We start from the raw sequence: 23,741 nt of genomic DNA, 5'->3' as shown, positions 1-23,741 counted from the left end.
TGCCTGATACTGGTACATCATGATCTGTTAGGTGCATGACTGACCATGTGTGAATTCATATGCTGAATTTATGCAAACAGAGCTGGTATTTCCATACCTAAATCTTTCTCTCATTTGTCTATCTAGGTTTTACCATCTTACTTATCACTGTAATATCTAAGTGCCAAATGTAAATGTGTGATTATGCACATCTCACTTTGAAAAATCTTATCTTAAAAAGTAAACTCTTTTGCATGATTTTTTGTATATATATATAATATACATAATACATAATATATATATAATACACACACACACACACACCACCAAACAAAATAAAACCCAGCTCCCAAGAAGCTCAAATCAAAATACAAACTTGGAATGTTTTTACACAACAAAAAACATAAATTGTTCCCATCACACAAGCTGTGTATAAAAACCTATTGCTAAGCCATAGCAACAAATGCATTGTGGGATAAGTGTAATTGCTGTATACCATAGTGATCATGATCAATCAAAATAATAATAAAAAGTTCTGTTATTGATTTATTTAGCTTGAACGGCTAATATAGCAATGCCCAGTTTTTGTGTTCTGAATTAACCCTTTGCAGCCCAGGGTGTGAAACTTATTTTTGCTGAAGCATCCAATTCGACTGACTATCTAGAAAATGCCAAATGCTGTAAGCATTAAGTGGGAGTCTTAAACCTTTGTACAGAGAAAGTAGCTGCCCAAAGTTTGCATTTGTTCAAAAGAAATTTCCACCTGTCCCATGGGTGATATGTCTGCCCAGGAGCAACTTTGTAAAAAGTTCTATGATCATCTGAGCATGGTCGTGTTAATCAAATATCTCTCCTTCACACCTGAATTAATTAACAAAGAGAACATTCAGAAATCTGTGTCTTTATGTGCGCACCAAGTACAATCGATGCTGTGAGTGCATCTGTAATATGCCTGTAGCAGACAGTGCCTTCAATTTCATTAATAAAAATTGCCACTGTCAAAACATTACATTTAGTTGTGTAGCAGATATGGATGATGATAATGATAAATCCTCATTTCTCCAGGCACCAGAAGATACATTTGACAAGGTTTTGATTCTCTTCAATTTATGCTTTTAATACATTTTCTAGCTTCTTACCAACACTGCCTCATAAGTTTGGCTTGTATTCCTTCATGTTCCATGCATTTCTTGTGATTACATTTGTACTGCTCATGCCAATGAATTCAACTGGGTTTGTGCTGGAGTGTGTTCAAGATGGAGTTCACATCCTCCTAATCCAAGGTCTCCTTCATGAATGTTTTCCTTGCCTGGAGTCTGGGGTGAGTCTATTCTGGCCTGTGCCGGCACTGGAACAGGATTGGGGGCTTCATGATTTATAGTCAGTTCATCATTATTCACGATACAGTCCATGTCATCATCCTTCAGCGGCTCCTGTGTTTTAAAAAGAAAAAGGGACCCTAATCAGTGACAATTTCCCAGAAATGGAAGGGATGGGATTCCATTTTAATATTTTCAGTGTTAATGATTAATATCAACTATTAATTACAGTGACCTCATTTTGATTTTTATCAGTTTGAAGCAAGGGGCTGCCTACCGTTTCCTCCTTCTGCGTACCATTGGAAACCAGGCCTTAGGTATCTAAAGTAGGTCACCCGAAAAGCCACAGTACTAATACTTAGTAGCCACTTTTGAAAATGGGGCTGTACTTTTTCACCCCTATCCGCCACTATGAAATGACAGCCATATAGTTTCTAGTCTTGTTAAAGGCTTGATCCAAAGCCTTTTGAAATCAAATAATGTAAACGCTTCCATTAATTACAATGGGCTTTACATCAGGTTCTAAATGCTATTCACAAAGTTTAATGCACACACTATATATATATACTTACTCCATATGCTTTAGGGCTAGTTAGCAGTCTGGCAATGGGATTACACCATTCAGGTAATGTTGTTGTAAGCGGTGGACCAGCATGGGTTAAAATGGGCTTCAAATACCTGTGAAGTCTGTCAAGGAATATCTCCCATAATATGTATATTGGTGCTAACAAGTTTCTCTATTACAACAGATAATTTTATAATAAAGCAGAAGATAATCATGCAATTAAAGGAAAATCTAGGAGATGGCTTGTGTTTAGACACCCATCAGTCCATTCATTCAGCCATCATCCACTTTAGATTAGTGTGTCTACAAAGCCATTTGATGTTCAGAGTCTGTCAAATATGGCACCATACCAGCTTAGCTAGACACACCATGACATAAAAGAGACAAGAGGGAATGGGAAGAGAGGAACGTACAATAAGAGCTCCATGTTTAGCATTTTCAGCTAATGTCTGTGATATTGGGAAAATGTTTCCTACGCAAAAGGATATACAAAACAATTTAAGATTTAGCTGTATGAGCCATACTGCATAAAAGATCCAGTGACAGGGAGTTTTCTGTTTTATTGAAATCACACACTCAGTGTTTTATAAAATCAATGCCTCTCTTCACCAGGCAAATGTATTTAATCAAAACATTAAGCTTCTTTATAGCTGGGGAGTAAGCATAATTTGTTTTCTGTAATGCTTTATTTTCAGTATTCAACATATTCATTTTACACTTCATACATCAATGCTCCTTTATATGAAATTATGTAAGTAAGATTGTAACAGGCGTTTTCTATTGTATTGCTCCTGTCTTTCCAATCTTTTCATCCAAAAGTGCTTTATTGAGATAAAAGAAAAACCTGCTCATCTTTAGCAATTATATCGTCCTTATATCTGCCACTAAAGATTTTTCCCAAGAGCACCTCAGGTTGACTTATCTCCTCTGCTACTTTTGCTCACAGTGTAATTTTCACTGTTTTATGGGAAGCCAGTTGTAGGCTATTTTCTCTGCTGAGGAAAATTTCCTCTTCTGGATTGCTGGCTATTTTCTTTTGTTAAAGATTCTAGGAAAGGAAGGGAAAGGAAAATAAAAGGAACAGATGTAAAGCTACTGTCCATGAGCTCTATAGCAGTATCATGGAAGTACAGAACAAACCAGTAACAAAGTGTGTTTAGGTTAACTCTTTCAGTGCCTCAACTTCATTAGTTATTTGTTTAATGCTTATAGGGTATTTAACACTATACAACACACAAAGCACAGACACTCTATGTCCTGAAGAACTTACAGGCTAAATAAAGCAGATGTAGAGATTTAGTCATAGATTAATTGATTTCTAAGGCCAGAATGAACCATTCGATCATCTGGTCTGCTCTCCTGTATATCACCGGCCATAAAATTTAACCCAGTTACCCCCAACTAATATGTTCACCTAAATCATATATGTCAGAGAGGCACCTAGTCTTGATTTGATTATATCAAGAGATGGAGAAACTCTGATGAAGAACATTGGGAAGCTCAAAGGAAGGGGATGGCTAGGATTTTTTTTTTTAAATGTTAAAATTGTTGACTTGCTTCTTAGGGACATCACGGATCAAGGGCTTTATTAGGGATTGGCTTGGCTTCCCAGAATAGGAATATCCTGTGCTTATGGCGCAGCATGGAAAAATTCATGGGGCCATTTGTGTGTGAAACAGATGAACGGGGTATTGAGACTGACATCAGTGAGGGAGAGGATTAGACTGACACACTAAAAGACAAAAGTTGGAGATGGAGGCTGAGGAGGACAGTAGGGCCTTGAATGGGAGGACAAGAAGTTTAAACCAGATAATCAATAAGTTAAGCAGCTGTCCAATTAGTTATATTCTGTTCGATTTAGCTCTTGTTAAAGTCAATGGACGCAGCCTCATTGATGTCAGTGGTAGTTGCCTTTTGAAAGTAAGGTAGGCTAAAAGGTCTCTGGGAGTTGTTATACATTTTGTAGGTATTTAATTATAAACAGCATATCTCATGCTACTAGTACTATTATTTTCTTATTTTGTGAAAGGAGATTCTTCTTGAGAAATAGTCAACATGGTTTTTGTAAAGGGAAATCATGCCTCACCAATCTACTAGAATTCTTTGAGGGGATCAACAAGCAGGCGGACAAAGGAGATCCAGTGGATATAGTGTATTCAGATTTTCAGAAAGCCTTTGACAAGGTCCCTCACCAAAGGCTCTTAAGCAAAATAAGCAGTCAAGGGATAAGAGGGAAGGTCCTCTCATGGATTGGTAACTGGTTTAAAGATAGGAAACAAAGGGTAGGAATAAATGGTCAGTTTTCAGAATGGAGAGAGGTAAATAGTGGTGTCCCCCAGGGATCTGTACTGGGCCCAATCCTATTTAACATATTCATAAATGATCTGGAAAAAGGGGTAAACAGTGAGGTGGCAAAATTTGCAGATGATACAAAATTACTCAAGATAGTTAAGTCCCGGGCAGATTGCAAAAGGATCTCACAAAACTGGGTGACCGGGTAACAAAATGGCAGATGAAATTTAATGTTGATAAATTCTAAGTAATGCACATTGGCAAACATAATCCTAACTATACATATACAATGATGGGGTCTAAATTAGCTGTTACCACTCAAGAAAGAAATCTTGGAGTCATTGTGGATAGGTCTCTGAAATCTTCCACTCAATGTGCAGCGGCAGTCAAAAAAGCAAACAGAATGTTCGGAATCAGCAAGAAAGGGATAGATAATAAGACAGAAAATATCACATTGCCTCTATATAAATCCATGGCATGCCCACACCTTGAATACTGTGTGCAGATGTGGTTGCCCCCTCTCAAAAAAGATATATTGGAATTGGAAAAGGTTCAGAAAAGGTCAACAAAAATGATTAGGGGTATAGAATGGGTTCCATATGAGGAGAGATTAGTAAGACTGGGACTTTTCAGCTTGGAAAAGAGGCGACTAAGGGGGGATATGATAGAGGTCTATACAATCATGAGTGGTAGAGAGAAAGTAAATAAGGAAGTGTAAGTTATTCGTTCTCATAATACAAGAACAAGAGGCCACCAAATGAAATTAATAGATAGCAGGTTTAAAACAAACACAAGAAAGTATTTTTTTCACGCAATGCACTGTCAACCTCTGGAACTCCTTGCCAGAGGGTGTTGTGAAGGCCAATACTATAATGGGGTTCAAAAGGGAGCTAGATAGATTCATGGAAGATAGGTCCATCAATGGCTATTAGCCAGGATGGGCAGGAATGGTGTCCCTAGCCTCTGTTTGCCAGAAGCTGGGATTGGGTGACAGGGCATGGATCACTTGATGATAACCTGTCTGTTCGTTCCCTTTGGGGCACCTGCTGTTGGCCACTGTCAGAGGGCAAGATACTGGGCTCGATGGACCTTTGGTCTGACCCAGTATGGCTGTTCTTATGTTCTTCCTTTAGCAGGATGATCTGAGTTCTGGCCTCACTAGGAAGTTTTGAGAAGCCATGTTATGAAGCATAGTAACAATTTGAATGTCCTTATTTGCTGTGTGATTGACTGTAGACTTTGAGAGGTAATTTATATTTTGCCTACAACAGCAAAATCCTTGGAGATAGAAAAGGTGGACACAGCTCTGAAATACCTGTTGGACAGCTCCTGTGGACCTGTAAAAATACAGGCCAGAGTGAGCTATGGTTTTAAATTGAGTTTGGATTTTAGCATGAGTGATAGGCCTAGAGCCTGCGATTAAAACGAATGAAATTATGAAAAAGAAAAATTGTTTGAGTTTAACTTGTATTGGCTAGGGTAGAATTGGGAAGGGTGCTTTGTCAGAGCTTTACTGTACCCCTCTGGAGTCACACCATGATGGGGATGTGTCTCCTGGGCCTGCACCTGTTTGAAGTATTCTCCATATGTGTACATTTTGGATGTAACCAACGTTAAGTGGCCTTTGAGACTAACAAAGGAATGCTTGTGTGGAAACTGTGTCATGGCAAACTTTAATCTTATTAGAAAAATTATTTCCAGCAGAGCCCTACAAAATCCTGTATATGGCCAGAGGGAGAGCTTCACCTTTTCCCTTATCAAAGAGTGATGGCTCTGGGTCTCGAGGCAAACACAGTTCCCCCAAAGACAAACAAGGTATCATTTTATGCAACAGTTATTATTAAAACACCCCATAAAATATGGAACTCTTTTTCATACCATTCAAATCCGCTTTCAGCCATTTTTCAGGAAAAATGCAGTTTTCCATGGCAAAGGCAAGCCAGGCTTAATCATACATAAGCCAGGCGTAAACAGGTTAATAGTGTGGCATTTCATATGCAAGACATTGCTGCATTATATAATGAAATTTATGTCAGAGGCACAAATCTCTGGAAGTGAATGTCAACACTCCCTGGAGCTTTGCTTTGCTCTTTTGCAGTGTCTCTAATGTTTCTGGTTTGCAGCTTTTTATTCTACAGTGTCTCCTTTCTTAGTACTCCTATTTAAAGCAGACTTTGTAAGTTACGATTATGTCACAGAACTGAGATAAAAGCATAGGTGCTCTCTTTTATATCGATGAGGAAACACTAGTAGGAGACATGCAGAGAGAAAGATATCATTCCTACATGTTCAGAAATGTGGTTTCCTTAAGTAAAAGTTATCTCAGTTCCTTGTTAGATTTTCACTTTGGCAAAGAAAGCAATTTTGATATATGGTATGTGCAGGGCTACAGAAGAAGCTGTTCCATTCTGAAAATGTGTGTGTATTTGTATGTGTGTCACTTGTAAGCCAACATACTTTGTGCTGAGCATATGGCTGAGAGCTGGTGCATGGCTGAGCTGCTGCCAACAGCTGATTTGGACTGTTTGGTCACTGTTCTGTGAGAGCCTGTGTGTGCCCAACTAAGCTGGAGAGGCAATAGCAGGTGACTTCTGGGGGTATAAATACATGCATGGCAGATGTGTCCCAGAAAGGAAAAGGGAAATTTTTAGACAAGATTTCCTTCTGGTATTTGTAGCAAGGAATTCTCTTCAGAGGCTGGGGACCTGTCTACGTTGAGTGGTTGAGAGGGGCAGGGCATGATGGTAGGAGATTTAATTATTACGATTTACATATTTCTTTTTTTGGGGGACCAGGAGAACCAAGACTTGACTTCAGATATCAGATGCCATGAAGAAGATAATCAGCACTGTAAAACAGTGATGAGAAGGAAGCCATGATTGTGGAACATATTTCAAAAATTACACGTTCCAGGACCTCTCTTATATTTCCTTGAGGGCCAGATTCTGATCTTTGTTTATTGAATTTTTAATCTTAGCGATGGAGATCAGCATCTGACCCTGAACTTAGACTGCTAAATAAAAGCTTATGTCTACAGCCTCTCCTTTAGCCTTTTCAGAAATGCGACCCCGTTACACACAGAATCCTCTAATTGGGCAACCAAAAAATCTCTTGTGGGTTTGAGGTGGCGATGTAGAAAGGAGGGCTCCAATCCATTGGGCATTGGAAAACTATGCTTTTTGTGGATACCCTGCTGCATGGGGATGGGCTCTATCCTACCCATGAGCGAACCAGCCCACTGGCAATTAAAACAAATAACTTTCAGAAGGAATATTTAAACTATACGTAGGAGCTGCTGGAGAATGCTCATGATGTGTTGGTGGGCGCCATCAATATTTTGGATAGAATTTGTTCAGAAGTACTGAATTTTCACAGCTAAGAACAAGAGATGAAAATGAAGCATGGCATCTGTCCAAGCAAAAACAAGATTTTCACTAAAAAGGGATAATAGCAATGGCTGCAATGCTGGGAATTAAAAGTACAAACCTCTTTATGCTAACATTAGGAGCTTAAAACTCAGAATGGGCACAATGGAAAGTCTGGTTTGGACCCAGTGGCAGATTAAAGCAGAATTCCTGTGTAAAAGGAGCCAAGTCCTCTGCTGAAGGAGCCCTACAATCTGCTGTTTGTTCAGCATAGGAACTACTGCTATCTTAAGAAAATATAGCATTGGGTTTCCCTTTCCTTCCACTCCCTCCTCTTAAACGGATGGGATTCCTTACCCTATGTCTCCCACTATAGGACAGAGGGCCTTTCCGTTAATCCCCAGCCTGGCAGGAAATAAGCATTCCATTTGAAAGGCCTCCAGAACTCTGAACTTCATCTGTCTTTTCTCTGCCGGGTGCTGCATAGCACAACTCTCTAATTTTGCTAACAGGAACACTAGAGAGAAGTATGCTGTGGGGTGGTTGCAAAAGGGAGGATGAAGAGAGCAAAAGGAAGGCCTGAAAGCCATGTAGGGGGAAAAGCAAAGATTTCTGTAGTGTGCACGTTAGTTGTATGGCTTGGGTTAGACGTATGGCAGGACAACAGACGATAAAAACAGAATGATTTAGCCTGGAAGGAAGAAGATTTAAAGGGGACCTAATTGTGCAGATGTGCAGTGTTCCAAATTATGAAGGCCATAGTGAGAACATCTTTCCTTTTAAACTGTCCCATAACAAGAGAACATGTGAACACAATGATAATAAGCGGCACTCAATTTAGAGCAAATAAAAGGATGTACGGCATTACATAGCATATAATCAGCCTGTGGCATTCACTGTCTTAGTAGGTCATTGAGTCAAATACTGTAGCAAGTTTTTTCATAAGGGAAGGATAATCTAATAGACACAGCAACATTTATAGTTGTGCAAGACAACAGGGCTGCCTCATCTCATCCTTCAGGCTACCTACAGAGGTCAAGAAAGAACCCCTTCTTCCCATGTACAGAACTGCCCACCCAAGAAGATGTACTTGGGTTATTTTCTTTCCTTGATGTATAAAACATAAGCCTCTGGCTACTGCTGGAGGGTACTAGATGAGTCTGCCACAGTACAGTAAATTCAGTGCTCCTATAATGTGGTTATTGCTGTGTCTGATTAAAGTGTAAAATGCCTTGGTAAATTTTTTTAATGGATTATTTCAACATGCTATTGGAAACGTAGGTATTAGTCAGGCATCTGATTCAAAGAGTGTAAGCCAATTTCTTAATGCCTGCCTACCTCGTGTATCACAGTTCATTATGTTTCCAATGATGGATTTTGAAAAAAGAGATTATGAAAGCCATTTTTGTTTTAATTTGGCATCTTTCTCTTCTGTTTATTGGTGCAATACACTGCACGCATGTACCAATGGAGACATTAATAGAAATAGCGGAAAAGTACAGGTCCGCTTGAATAAGCATGAGGATTTTTCATTCTCAGTTTTTCATTGTTGATAGAGAGGTCAGCTATCGGAGGTCCAATCATGAGTGATTCATAATACAAACCATAGAAACGGCACATGAACAGTATAGTCATTTCATAAATGTGATCTGTTAAGGAAATGTATATCATCACTATGAACATGGCTTTTGTTTGTTCTTCCTTACTGATGTGCCTGGACCAAAGCCCAGTCCAGATCTGATTTCAAATCTCAGTTTGCAGGTCAAACCTCCCATGTAGCGGGTCAGATCTGAAATCCTAAAATTTGGGAAGGTTTGGACTCCCATCCAGATTTCAAAGTGCCAGGTCTGGGAGGGTTCAGATCCATCATTTTTATTCAGACTCATCTAATCTTTTTCCCCTTGATATTTCACAATGGCTCTGTTCAGTCACCTATTCTCTTTTGCACAGAAGTGGGTTCACCAATTTTAAATCCGTTACTCTGAGGTGTTGCCATAACAGTCCCCAAGTATCTTCCTGTTGAACCATTGGGTTAGATTGTGACATTTAGCCATAGCCCTGAACATGTGGATCTCCACTCCCCCAGGGGATAACTCATGGGTATTTTGCCTCCTGAAGGCACACTAACTTACCAAATTCCTTTGTCTGCAGGGTACACATGTTTAGAATGGTGCAGCTTTCTTCACCCAACATTCTTAAACAGCTCCATAGGCTGATGCAAAAGGTAGGCGGATTCTGAGTCACAGTTATAGAGTTTAGGGCCAGAAGGGACCACCAGACCATCTTGTCTGTAAATACAAAACAGGAGCCCTCCCTCTGCTCTCCTGAAGGATTTTGATTGTCCTTGGCCTTTCGGTGGGACCTGCAAGATGGGGAGCAGGCATATACCTAGATGAGGACCATGAATAATTTGACCTCACTTCCTTCTTCCTCTTAATTGCAAAGGTAGAGGAAATCTGGGAGAATCAGAATGTAGCAGTGCAGATGACAGATAATGAGCAACTGAGAACTGAAACTTGGCCTCTCAAGGCACATATCTTCAAGGATGAAGAAGGAGTTCACCAGGCAGTTCTCTGGAATATAAGTAGGTATATGAGACAATCCCTGCTAATTATATGAGTCCTTGTGACTAAACTTCAACTATCCTGAGAGTTTGCTAGGGACTGAAAACCTGGTAACAAAACAGATTATTTGGATTTGCCCCCCAGAATTGGCTTGGCAATACCTATACTGTGATGCAGCCAGCATCTTTCTGACTGAGGAATGGATCATGCATTTGGGAGCCCATATAAACTACACCTATTGGCCAGATGCGTCACAATTATGCAGTTCCTCACAGGGAGCAGTGTAAAGTATTTCCTGCAGGCTAGTGAATGCCTGCCTCCACAGTGCCCCGGGCCTCTGCTAGCTCAAGGGGTTTTGCGATTGAGACCAGCAACTGACCCAGCTGTAGGTTTCCTGTGCTACAGCACATAGCACTATTGCTAGGTCCCTGCATATCCATTAATGCTCTGCATGTTAGGTGCCCGTGGCTACCTGTTATTTATTAGCCAATAGTAATCCTTTTGCAATCCTTTGACTTGGCCATTAAAACAATATTCAGAAAACACAACAGAAAGCTTGTTTAGTACTTTAAAGACTTGCTCCTAAATCCACCTGCTGTAGGTAGTAGTCTTGATTTTGGGGGTTTGTTGAATTGTCTTTAATATGGCAATGCAGAGAAAATTTGCTTCAACATGTTGACTTAGACAGTACAGAACTAAAGGTACTAGGGGACTAGATAAATGAAAGACTAAAAAGTCAAATTATACTACAATAGTGAGAAAGAAAAGCAAAGAAAGGAAATACCAATCTGGAAGTAAATATAAAATCATTGCAATAATACTATGGATGACACGAAGACAAGAGGAGTATTAAATAGTTATGTGGACTGGGCAGTCACTCAGAGTGATCTGGATCACTTGTAAGCTGGGCCCGTTGAAACAAACTGTGTTTTTAATATAGCCAATGCAAGTTATACATCTAGGAATTAATATCTAAAGAATGGAAGAAGCAATGACTCTGAAAAGGATTTAGGGGTCATAGAGAGGACAAACTCCCAATGCAATGCTAATGTGGTCCTTGAATATATAAGTGGGATTAGTGAATAGAAGTAGAGAGGTGACTTTATCCCTGTACATAGCATTAGTGACAATGATACTACAATAATGCATCCAGTTCTGGTGTCCACATTTTAACAAGGATATTAAGAAATTGGAGATGGTACAGAAAAGAGCCACAAAAATGATTGAAGGGCTGGAGAAAATGGCTTATAGTGAGAGTTAAAGAGCTTAATCTGTTTATTTTATTGAAAAGAAGATTGGGAGGTAACTTGATTACAGTTGTATCTATACCTTCATAGGGAGAAAATACATGGTACTAAAGGGCTCTTGAATCTAGTGGAGAAAGGGGTAACAAGAATCAATGATGGGAAGCTGAAGCCAGACAAATTCAAATTAAAGATGAACAACCTTTTAAGAGTCAGGGTGATTAACCACTGGAACAACTACCAAGGGTAGTGGTGTATTCTTCATCTCTTAATGTCTTCAGATCAAGACTGGATGCCTTTCTCAACACTACACTTTAGCCAAACACAAGTTATTGGGCTCAATACAGAGGTAACTGGGTGAAATCTAATGGCTCTGTTATAGAGGAGGTCAGACTAGATGATATAATGGTTCCTTTTGGCCTTAAACTTAAACTCAATGACTCTATGAATTAATTAGTTAACTTCTGAAAACAATTTGTCTTTGTATTTCTTCCTTTCTTGTGTGGCCAGTTGTCACGTGTTATGCCTGGGTGACTACACTTGCTAATGTTTGTCTGTCTTCTGGTTATTTTGTTCTGCTTGACTCAATTCAGTAACATTTTTGAAAGCACATCATCTAAGCTCCTCTCTGTTCTGTACCCATTAAATAAATCTTTCATTATCTTTGTTTGTGAATCTGCATTTCCTGAATGAGTTTGACAATGCTCTGTTGCCCTTGTGCTCAATTATGATCATTAGCTTCAAGTTTGTCAACAACAGAATGGAGAGAGCATTTAACTCATTTAGGATGTCATAGAGTTTGCTTTGGGTAAACCATTTACATAGATTTTAAATTAGTTTTGTTTTTGTTCCTGCATCTAACATAAGCAAGTGGTACAATTAGGGCTATGGACCATTTCCCCTTCTTTCTGACATTGGGAAAATCAACTCTGAGATCCAGATAGAGGATTTCGACTCCAATATGCTGCTCCCTCCACATGCACACATGTAATTAGTGTGTAAGGGCAAGATATTCTGGAGTGCACAAGGGAAGCATTGTACACGGGCTAGGTAAATTAGCGATGGGTGAAGAGTCAGAAGTTCACTTCAGTTTGAATAAGTGCTCCAACTTCAAATATGTATCTGAACCCTTATCCAAATGAATTGAACTGCTATCAGTACCACCACTGGGAGTGTGCCCAAACTGCCTTTCCTCAGTCCCCAGGGAAGAAGCACCTGGGAACAGCTCCCTTCTCCAGACAATAACATTTATACTGCCCAGCAGCAGGACCCTCACAGCTGTGGCATCACCACCACAACTTTTTTCAAAAGATAAATGAACTCTTCCTGGGAGCATCAGTAAGGGAGCCCCTCCCACTCTGTGGGCAGACACACACAGACACAAACGTCCACTATGAGCCACATTTTTGTCACCATCACACTAGATTATGATAATTCTCTGTATCAGGAAGGAACACACAGACTCCAGCATGTGCAGAATGCAGCAACCCGCCACAATGGTGTGGGCTGTCGTGAGTGCCTCGCCAGTGTACTCCAGTCCCCTCACTGGGTCCAAATCGGTTTCAAGTCCTCATTTTTTTTTTTTTTTTTAAAAAATGGTCAAGACTAGAGCTGGGCAGAAATTTTTTTTCATTAAAATTTTCCACTCAAATTTTAAAAAAGGGAAAAAAAAAATCATTTTTGTTGGAATTTTCCATGGAAATTTTCTACTTTTGGGCAAAAAATTGGAAACCAAAATGTTTTGTCTGAAAACTAAAACCTTATGAGTGAAACCCCAAAAATTCTACTTGTAAAATGCTGCCGCCATGCCTCATGGGTCTTGCAGTGTAGGTGTCTCATGCTCCCATTCTCTTTTATGGGCTGAGGTCCTTACTGGCCTACGTCTCCAATAATAGACCACGTTCTCCCCTCTTGCTGGGCCCTGGAGATGCCTATTCAGGAGAAGAGGAGCATGCTACTGCTACAGCTACAGCTTCCAAGCAGAGCATTTACAAATGGAAATGTTACATTTTTCAGCTAGAAACGTGTCAGTTTTGAGCTGTTTTGGGTTGTCACTGAAAAGTCACTATTTTCTGTGGAAAGCAGACATTTCTTTGTGGAAAAAAACGTTATTTAGTCAAAACTCAATTTTCTGTTGAAAAACAGTTTTGATGGAAAACTTTCAGTCTGCTCTAGTCAGGCTCCAACTCCATCAGCAATCGAGAATCTGTTAAGGCAGCGGCCCAGGACAAAGGGCTAAGAGCTAGATATAAAGCAATGCTGATTCACTGGGCTCAGCTGTGAAAGGAGCTACCAGAAAAAGGAGATTAGAAGGACCCAGAGTCTGGCTGCCTTGAGAACACACTGCAAAATCCATGTACTGATGGAACTTTCCCACAATAACTGGTCAATTTTCATATGTAAAAATCAACAACAAAACCTGTATACCCGACACAGAGCTGCTGAGAATTTGGGAGGATAAAGAGCAGAATAATCCATGAAGTCCACTGTGGGCCTCAGTATGCAGGTCCAGTTTGTTGGGAAGTTCTTAGATACAAAGGAGATGGATTTTACAGAAGATTTAGAGAAAACTAAAAAGTAGGATTTGAAATCTTGCAGGAACAGGATTCTCATGAAGTTTCCTGTAATTCCTGCTTCTGGTCAGGCTGAACACACAACAAGAGCAACCTTGCTCATGGTATCCAGAGGCATAAACACACAAACCTGATTCTCCTCTCACTTATACCAGGGCAAATAAGAAGTAACTCTATAGGGGAAAAATGAAATTATATCAGTACATCAGGTGCACTGTACTTCCAGACAGGGGAATAGCATCAATACCACTTATCTGTGCTCACTGAATGGAGAATATGCTCCTAAATTCCAGAGGCTAGAAGTGGAAAAGCATGTGAAAATCAAAATAAACTGGAAATAAGTTAACAAATGTTTTTAAATTTCAACCGTGTTTAAAGTTTTGCTATTTGTTTGTGTCTGTTCTTATTTTATCCAAATTGGTTTGTCCAGTCTCTAGTCACAACACTAATTTTACTTCAGATAACTTCCATTGTATACATTATATGGTTTTTATATAAGTAGTCAGACATTATTGTGATAAACACCAACACAGACCAATAGATTTTTATCTATATTGAAAAATTGTCAGATATAATTGTACTTTGCACTTCTATCATGCATTTCATATGAGTACCTCAAAGTGCTTTACAAATATAAATAAACTTCACAACATCCCTGTGAAGCAGGTTAAATACCATATTAGTATCCTTGTTTTATGGAAGCGTAAGCTGTAGAACAGAGGTTGTGACTCACCTACATGGCAAGTAAATAGCAGAGCCAGGATTCCTGCTTCCCATTTCCTTCCTTCAGTCACTAGATTATTTTACAAACTGTTCTTTTTCTGAGAATGTGTAAACAGTTCTCCCTCTGGTTCTCTTTGGTTTTGATTTCAAATACCTGTAGGAAATGGTTACGATTTTCCAACATGGATTCTGAATAGGCTCTTACATCCATAGCTATTCACCTAAATAAGTAGCCTGATTTTCAAAAGTGCTGCACACTTCAGCAGCTCCTGCTGAAAAGCCCAGCCACTAATGTTAACTATGACTAATTTACATTGCTCTTATCCACCAGATTTTTGTGTGTGTGTGTGTGTGTGTGTGTGTGTGAGGGACCATTCTTCACTGTTTTTTAAAAAACTGTTGTGATTAATTCTTTGCTTTTGAGTGGCAAGGTTGAAAGAGACACCAGCCTTAATTAGGCTGAGTTTTGTGAAAACACAAACAATTATGGATTAAGGGCTCTATGCCCCTCTCATTGTGAACTTCCTGTAGCATCAATACCAGTTATATGTGCTTACTGAGTGGAGAATATGCTCCTAAATTCACTTCATGCATCACACTTTTACAGTCTGTGAATGAAATAACTTAATCCTAAACCAATCTGTTGAGAAGATGGCAAGATTCACTTTCTATTAAAACCTCTGAAAAATATTATTAGCACAAACAAATGTGACCCGGTTCTATCCTTTTCATTAAATAAAGTCCCTAGACAGCAAATTAAGCTGTGTTTCATGATAAGATTTTATCACTGAAAAATAAAATTCCTTGAATCAAGTGTGCGAGTATTTGTTTGTGTGGGGGTGTAGAAGCAATGGAATGATGCCAGCAGCTTGACATTAGCTGCAACAGCTACTCTGCTGGTTGCTGAAAAGGAAAGGACAGGAAAGGAAGGTAATGAATCATTCTGTAATTTCATTCTTACATTAAACCTTCAATTTGTCACGATTATTTACTGTTGCATCATTAGTGTAAGAGTTCAGCTGACATGAGCTTTGAGCCCGGTCTTAAAACTGACACAAATGGTACTTTGATTTCTAAATGATGATTATTCCTTTGACTATCCAAGAATTGACAGTGGTGTTGTGTGTACCCATTGAAAGGACCTGAGTGAAACCAGGGAATGCTTCTAATGTTCTCTTGTCTGCCTCCAAATTAAACCCAGTTTTTATAGGAATCATCCCCCTCATTGGGAAATAAGAACGGACCCAAATGTTCACTGCAAACAGGAAATGAAACTCTTTGCCTGTTTGAAAATGTTCAGATAACATTTTATTCCCTGGTATTTGTTTGTGATCACATATCTCTATACTTGATGAAAGCAATGCCTTTCACGTGCCTCTCAAGGAGAAAAGTCCATCAAACATCAGATAGTAATGACTTAAATGTTACTAATCCTCAGAACTGTTGAATTCCTGCCCTGTGTCACATTTTACAAAATGGGAAGATTTTAGGACTCCACTGTTTTTCATGCAGATTCCCACATGTTGTTTATCTAGGTCCAGTCCCTATCACCACGGTATCTGACCCCTATCTGCACCTGGAGACTGGAGCACAGTTTTTCTATCCAGGCTCCCTCTGTTGTCATCTGACCATAGACCTGCTGGAAAGGTCTTCCAGTACTGGAGCACAGTTGCCATTTTCTCAGGGAATATGAGGCACCTAGTTTCCCTGTGTCCTAGGGGGCACACTCCTGAGTTGCCCCAATGCATAAGACTCTTCATTCTCTGACTCTTAAATTAATTCATGTCGCTTTTAGTAGGTTAATTGTATTATTGTAGATAGATACAAATCTTTATATGGTCCATGTGAATCTGTCCTTTAAACAAATGTTTTCATTGCAAATGACTGTATTATCACCATATATTGGATTAAGAGTGCCATAATATTATCTACCTGGTATAACTATTACACTGTATCTGTAAACATTTTTACAATCTGCTCAATGTAGGGCCATTAGTGAGACAGATTTATGTCAATAATGATTTCATTTCTCAGATTGGGACCAAGATGAATAAAGAAAAATCAATCAATAATCAGCAGTTTTAAATGACATATAATTGCAGAAAAATGTTTTAAAGGAAACCTAAATTGGAATATGTAACCCTTAAAATACAGGCTCCTTAACAGTCAGGTTAATGCTCAATAATAGTGCCTAGTAAGAAGTGAAATTGCTTTTCCTGTAAGAATGAGTGTGTGTGTGTGATACACTGGAGTTCTTGTTCACTAATTACACTAATATGGAAACAAGATTATGACAGAAGCTGCAAATAAACAAACTGGAATCTTAAAAAATTCTTGGGGGTTGGATAATTCAAGGTGTTGAGTAATGAGCTCCAAGGCCTTTTATCTATGCTCATCTGATATAATTCCCAGGCTAGAACCGTTTACCCTAGAACCTATTTATGCTGCTCTGGCAGTGGAAAGGGGATGTGAAAGTGAATATACACATACAGAATAGATAAGTTGTATTACTGATGGGGCACCTCTGAAGGGCCAGTATTGTGCTTGCCCTAGTCATGTGAATAGACTACATGATGTCAATGAAGTATACAGTGAGCAGAACGTGACACATGGATAGGGTGACCATATTTCCCAAAGGAAAATAGGACATCACGTGGGGCTAGCTCTCACCTCTCTCCCCGCCCCGTGCAGGGCTGGCCAGAGCTGCTTGTCTGAGCCCTCCTGCCCCCGCGAGGCTGGGGTTGCTGCTTGCCCAAGCCCTGCCTGCCCCCCACCCGAGCCCTGCCTTCACCCTCTGCATGGGGCTGGCATTGCCACTCACTCCCCCCGCACCCAACCTTTTTGACAAAAGTGGGCATTTGTCCCGTTTGTTCTTGCTGACTGATCAAGTTGGCAAGAGCAACTGGGACAAATGCCCACTTTTGCCGAAGAAGTTGTAACGGCCAGAATAGTACTTAAAAAAAGGACTGTCCCGGCCAAGACAGGACATATGGTCACACAACACGTGGAAAAATTTAATTGCAGGCATCTGCTTGGACATCATAACTTTATTTGAAAGGAGCATCTCTTTGGAACATTATCTTATCTTGTGAGGCAAGCAGAAAACTTTTCCTGCAAGAAAAGAATGACTACAGGTCATCTCTTGCAACTGTAAGGCAGCCCTCTGTTTGTCGAAGGGTAATATGGAAGAGTGAACTAATGCTACACCACCTGGACCTGACGCTGCCAGAGATCCCCATATGTCATTTTCAGATAACCTGGATGGATCTATATAAATGAGGATTGCTTGTCAGGAAGAGCCCTATTTTTAACTGTTCCTACAGCTCAGAGCCACTCTGAGCACTGAGTCAACCAAGACAACTTGGCCCCCACATCCACGCTCTGCAGAACTGGATCATGTTCAGATTCCATCCCTAGCATCTGACAGACTCAGAAAAATTATTCTTTGGCCTTGAGGTTGACATGCCGGTCACATATAACATTTTCCACCCTACCCCATTGCTCTGTTTTGCTTTCTATTGCATAGCCTTTACTGGAGAGTTTTCATTTTTAAATAAGTAAAGGTTTGGCAACAGAAGTAAAACTGTTGTCTGTGACCAAAAACCGGCAAGCTTTGTAACACTGGCCCTCTAAAAGGGAGCAGGGCAAGTGCACCTGTGCCACATCAGCTGATCCACACTAGGCTTTAAAAGAGGGCACCTGGGCCCGAGGAAGAGTGAACACTATCTTGTGAGTTAGGAGCTAGAGCAGGACTGCCGGGGATGGGAGGCAGTGAGAACTTGAACCAAACTGTTGGGAGAAGGACCTTCACCGTGAAAAGCCCTGCGGGGGCGGTGCTCAGGAACAGAGCACAGGAGCAACAGGACTGCCAGAGTCCCTGGGAGGGGAGGAAGTGTCATCCTGAGAGGCGCAAAGGGGAAAAATCCTCTGGGAGTTATAGTGCAGTGAGAGCTGAAGGACTGTTTTTGTTTGTTTTGCTCATGTTGGAGAAATAAAACTGCCAAAGGCTTTTCTGGGAGCAGCCCTGCCTTGTTACATGTGGCATTGTGGGAGCAGAGCAATAGGCTCAGCATGGGTGAGGAAGTCAGCTATAAGCCTCCAGTACGATTAATTATCTGTACTGCAGTACTGCCTAGGAGCCCTAGCCACGGATGAGGGCCCCGTTGTGTTCTGCGCTGTATTGCAGTCTGTCATGTGTGTTGGACTAAAACATGTTTCCAGGAAATTAAATATTTCCATGGCAGTGTATATACAGTAATAGAACAAGCCACATTAGTAAAAAGTGCTAACAGCAGCAGGCATCAAAGTGCTTTACAGACTACAGTGAATTTTGTCTCATAACGCTCCTGTGTAGCAGGAAAGTAGCGAAGGTTGTTTGAGCTGGTAAAAAAATAAAATTCAAATTTTGAACACTTATGGAAAAAAGGATGAAAACTTTTGCAACTTCCCTCTCCCACCCCATCATCCATTTGGTCTGACTAGTTCTAATCACTATCTCTATTTAACAAATAGGTAAACTGCAGCACAAAAGTGGTTTAGGCCCTGATCCTATACCATTAAAGTCAATGGGAACTTTCCCATCAGGAGATAGTTGGGTTGCCAACCCTCCAGGATTGTCCAGGAGTCTCCAGGAATTAAAGCTTAATCTTTAATTAAAGATTGTCATGTGAGGAAACCTCCAGGAATACATCCAACCGAAATTGGCAACCCCAGAGATAGTATGTGTGTGGGGTGGGGAAAGACTGAGATCAGATGAGGAGCCTGGGGATTGGGGGAAGACTGGCTCTGTCTGTGCAAGGAAATTTGGATAGGGAGTCCAGGCAATGTGGGGGAGGGAGTAGACTGACATTGGGACAGGGAGCCTGGGGGGGATGGGTAGGAGTGGGAGTAGGAGCCAAGGAGAGGAGAAGGCTGGTACTCAGACTGGGAGTCCAAATGCAGATTTTGGCACTAGGACACAGAGTCAGGGTGGTGGAGAAAGGATGGGCAAAGGGACATCCTGGAAGGGACATGAGTAGAAGGGGGGTCAGACTAGGGGTTCTGAGGGAAAAAAAAGAGTATGTGGTCATGTAATTAAAGATTTATCATAATGCACAGATATAAGGGTGTGTGTGTGAGCGAGAATTAAGGTTTCACAGGCAACCTTAATTATAGCATGTCCTAACTTTTGAGTGCTTCACTTTGCAACCTTAATAATGTTCCTTTAACATAATTTTTGTGTGCGCAATTATAATAAAGAATGAGATCCTTCACAAAGGTTTTTGAGCTACCCTCAGAACATAGTACCTGCTCTATCATTTCATGTTAAAGTCTAGCAAATGGTTGAGCAAAACCTATAAAAAGCTTCTCCTTTTCTGTTAAACGCTTAGGACTTTCCCATAAAAGTATTACTGCATGTATTATAACCCTTAAGTATTTTAAAAAGACTTTAGTTTTCACATTGCTTAATCAGGGTCTGTTTAAAGCATGTGTAAAATTCATCTTAAAACACAAATACATGTGCATTTTTTTATTTTATATTGTTATATTTTAATCAAACCTAAAAACAGCAAAGAAAGAATAACTTCCCAAGAATTAGTACAGAACTAAAATATTTTAACTTTTATTCCCATTCATTTTGTTGTCACTTGAATTTTCCTATTCAAGACTTCTTCTCCCTGAGAGAGAGAGCATGCTTCAAAATGAATTTCCCTTTCGCTTCTGGGTATTAATGCACCGATTTTCTCTCTGTTGCTCTATGTTATCTGATACTGAAGCTGGTTGCAATGAATTTTAGTATGTCACTGTCAATCACAGCAGCTTATCTGAATTTTATTTGGGCTGAAATTGAAAATTCCTGAATAATATGACATTGAGGCATAGGTTGTTCTCAGAGGGGCAAATCCTTACGCCCTCCCTCTGTGGATGTAGTTGGCCATACATGTAGACAAACTGTTTGCATTTTGATGCTCAGGATGAGGGGTGAAGGATCTGTTCATCCCATGGGCCCATCATGGGTCTGCACCATGAAGCCTGTCATGGCAAAGTCTCCATGTGCATCAGTGTCCAGGGAAGGAGGGAGACAGGAAGTAAAAGGAATAAAGACAGAATAACTATAGGAATCTCTCAGCCATTCTTCCTCAAGGAAGAAGAATGATGTAGCATGGGGCTATAGCAGCCCTGAAGGTACCACGGTGGCTGTAGAGTGGATCTGTTGCTGTTCCTTAGTTTGTCTCCCCCATATTCAGCCCACGTAACAAGGTTGTATGATGGGTACTGGGTTGGTTCCACAATGAGATGTTGGAATGACTTAACTGCTCAGATAATTGTCATTCGACTAATGGATCCTATTAATTAATTAATTGTGTTGTCTGTTAGCAAGGGCTGGTGTTTACAAGGGCATTGTAACCTTTAATCATAAGTAAGTTAATGCAAACTGTACTGGGAAGGAATGGTGAAGAACAAGAAAGTATAAAGATTTCATAAAAAGAGGATGGGAAGCTAGTTTGTAGAAATTTATAGACTAAAACAATAATGCAGTTGAAGCAGTGAGACTGAAGCAGAGCACATTAAAACAATGTTTTTCTCAGCCTAAAGAGAAAAGTTAGATAAAAACAATCAATGTACTATTTATTTTCCATTTAATCTGCGTGCTTCTGTAATGGCACATACTACACCACAAAGTCTAATATCTGGCCAGCTAAAGTATTGATTTATGTTGCTCCAGGTTATACTTTAAACCACAGGCAAAACACCCTCTTAGAAAATTGTTTTATGCAGCCCCTGTAAAGGTAGGATGCTTTACATTTGTTTTTGTGAGGAAAGAAGAATGAAAGAGCATATTCTGTAATTGGTATCAAATTTATAAAACACCAGCACTAGCTCAAGATTCCATTCCCTAACAAGGATTTTCTGTCAAACAGAAATGTGACCTGCTAGCAATTCTGGCGTACAAGAGTACTAATAAGTTTGCAAAAGAGAAAAGCCTCCAGAAATTTAGCTGAGCAGAATAGTTTTTCCCCAAGCTGCATTAGAATTTCAGAATTGGTTCTATATTTTCATTTCTGAGTGAATAAACTGTATTATAAAAAGGGGTGACGTGTGCAAGAAGAAGTAAAAGAAACCCATGTGCCAAGCTAAGTGTGATAACACTTGTAACACAGATGAACCAAGGAAGTCGTACCTTCTCATGGGTATGCTGGTTTGGCAAGTGTGTGAAGGATTCCCATTAACTCTTGTAGGAAGTCAGTAGGAACTGCCTGTGCATATCAGAGGTCATAAGATAGCTACTAGTTAGGCTTGGAAGGATTAGATATTTATCAGTAAATGTCAGTAAATGATGATTTCATTGCATTCACAGAAACCAATGAAAAAATATTTCCATCTATAATAATCAAAATTTATAGACAGGAAAGGTTAAAAAAAAGCTGTTTAAGAACTTAGAGTTTGATTTAACTATATTTACTTTGTATGTTTTCCCATGTGATGTTGACAATTTGAGTCTTAATAGTTATAAATCTTTAATGTTTGGAACCTCAATATTTTCTGTCCTTAAATAATTGTCTGCCTCCCCACTCCATTTTCCCACAATTGTGAAAATTTAAATAGATAAAAATAGAAAAATGCTTTAAAAATAAACATTGCTATTATCTGTCAAAATTATATATATATAAAATTGAATTCTGCCTATTAGCACACATCTACCTACCAACTTGTATGTGGAGAGACTATTTCAGTGTAAAAGGCCAGATTCATTCCATTTAAATCACACACATTGAAATCTATGTTTTACTATCAATACAGGCTTGATCTTTACAGGTGCAATTTTACCCTCATTTGGAGTCCAGTTGACTTCAATGGGGCTCTGTATGGGGTGGGGGGGCATTCACATGGATCATATTGCAGGATCAGGTCTATACTCAGTGTACTTTTCAGAAGCAAAATATGAACACTTCCAGGGAAATGCACTGACTAGGAAGTTGAGTGATTCATTACTTGTTTATTATTATGAGGAAGTGTTTTCCCATTTAAGAAAAAATAAACTAATCTATTCCTCAATCCTTCACCCTTCTTCTCTGAGGGTGCATTCACTCCTAAGACATGGGGGTTTATCTTTGTGGAAGCCTTTAATTAAATTTTGGAAGCACATCACTGATGAACCAGAATCATCAAATGAGAATGCAGGTGAGATACTTTTTGTTGTTTGAGATGTTAAGGGTAAAATTTAACCTTCCCCTTTGCTAAATGATATAGTTTTAAATTTTAGTAAATAGTTTGGTGAAAATGGCCACACTTGATTCAGAAAACATTATCAATACCTTCTGTAGTTAAGGTGGCACTTCACTGAGTTGTGTTACCTATACCTCGAAGAAAGGTTAACACACAGACCCCTGGGCCCCCCAGGTTCTGTCTGCTTCCCAGAGCGGCATGGGGGCAGGGCAGGCATGCAGGGAGCCAGCCCTGCCCCTGGTGCGCGCCAGGCTGGAGCCGCTCTAGGTAAGCGCTGGGAGGGTGGGGGTGGGGAAGGGACGTGGGGAGCTGGCGGGCTGCAGAAAATAAGCCTGCGGGCCGCGTGTTTGAAACCCCTGATCTTTGTGCTACTTTCATAGTAATATAAGTACTCAGTAATTACCACTGGAACCAGTCTGGACCCAGTTTTCAAACCTGGGCACCATAGCAAAATGCTCATCTGCCACACTTGGATGGTCAGATCGACACATTGTCTCCTTAATACAGATGTGTCCAAAAGTGTCAATTTGACATCAAATGGCCCAGTTTTCCAAGGTGCTGACAGCCTCTTAGGAGCTCCTGACCCCTCAATTTCCATTGAAGACTGAAGCGTCCCAGCACCTTGCTAAACTGGGTGCTGCATATGGGGTAGGTGACTCCTCAGTTGGCCTAAATCAGTGGAGCTCCATTGACGTAATGGAACTAAGTTGATTTATACCAGCCGAGGAATTATATTTTTAAGGCAAGCATTCAAATAAAATCAAACTCCTGAGGTGCATTTCCTATGGTCATACACTCACAGATTGTTTCTTTTACAGTGTTTTCATAAATATCTGCTAGCAAGCAATCCTTTGCTGGTAATGGATATTTTCACTATACAGTAGTCCTTACAGCTGGCACTTAGAGCAT

The 23,741-nt window shown here is 40.0% G+C and overlaps 1 protein-coding gene across 1 annotated transcript in view; it reads right to left on the bottom strand.

The window, feature by feature from the left end:
- Positions 1–238: 238 nt before the first annotated feature.
- SLC9A9 (solute carrier family 9 member A9) overlaps positions 239–23,741 on the bottom strand; it is a 320,114-nt gene continuing 296,611 nt past the window's right edge. The window contains exons 15-16 of the mRNA XM_077826749.1: positions 1,871–1,976; positions 239–1,412 (exon numbers count right to left, since the gene is read on the bottom strand). Of these exons, the coding sequence (XP_077682875.1) occupies positions 1,191–1,412; positions 1,871–1,976 (328 nt within the window). The 3' untranslated portion in view covers positions 239–1,190. The remainder of the gene's footprint in view (positions 1,413–1,870; positions 1,977–23,741) is intronic.

Source organism: Eretmochelys imbricata, chromosome 9 (assembly GCF_965152235.1).
Source record: "Eretmochelys imbricata isolate rEreImb1 chromosome 9, rEreImb1.hap1, whole genome shotgun sequence".
NCBI lineage: Eukaryota > Metazoa > Chordata > Testudines > Cheloniidae > Eretmochelys > Eretmochelys imbricata.
The sequence above is the reverse complement of the archived record's forward strand: the minus strand, read 5'-3'. Positions and strand labels throughout refer to the sequence as shown.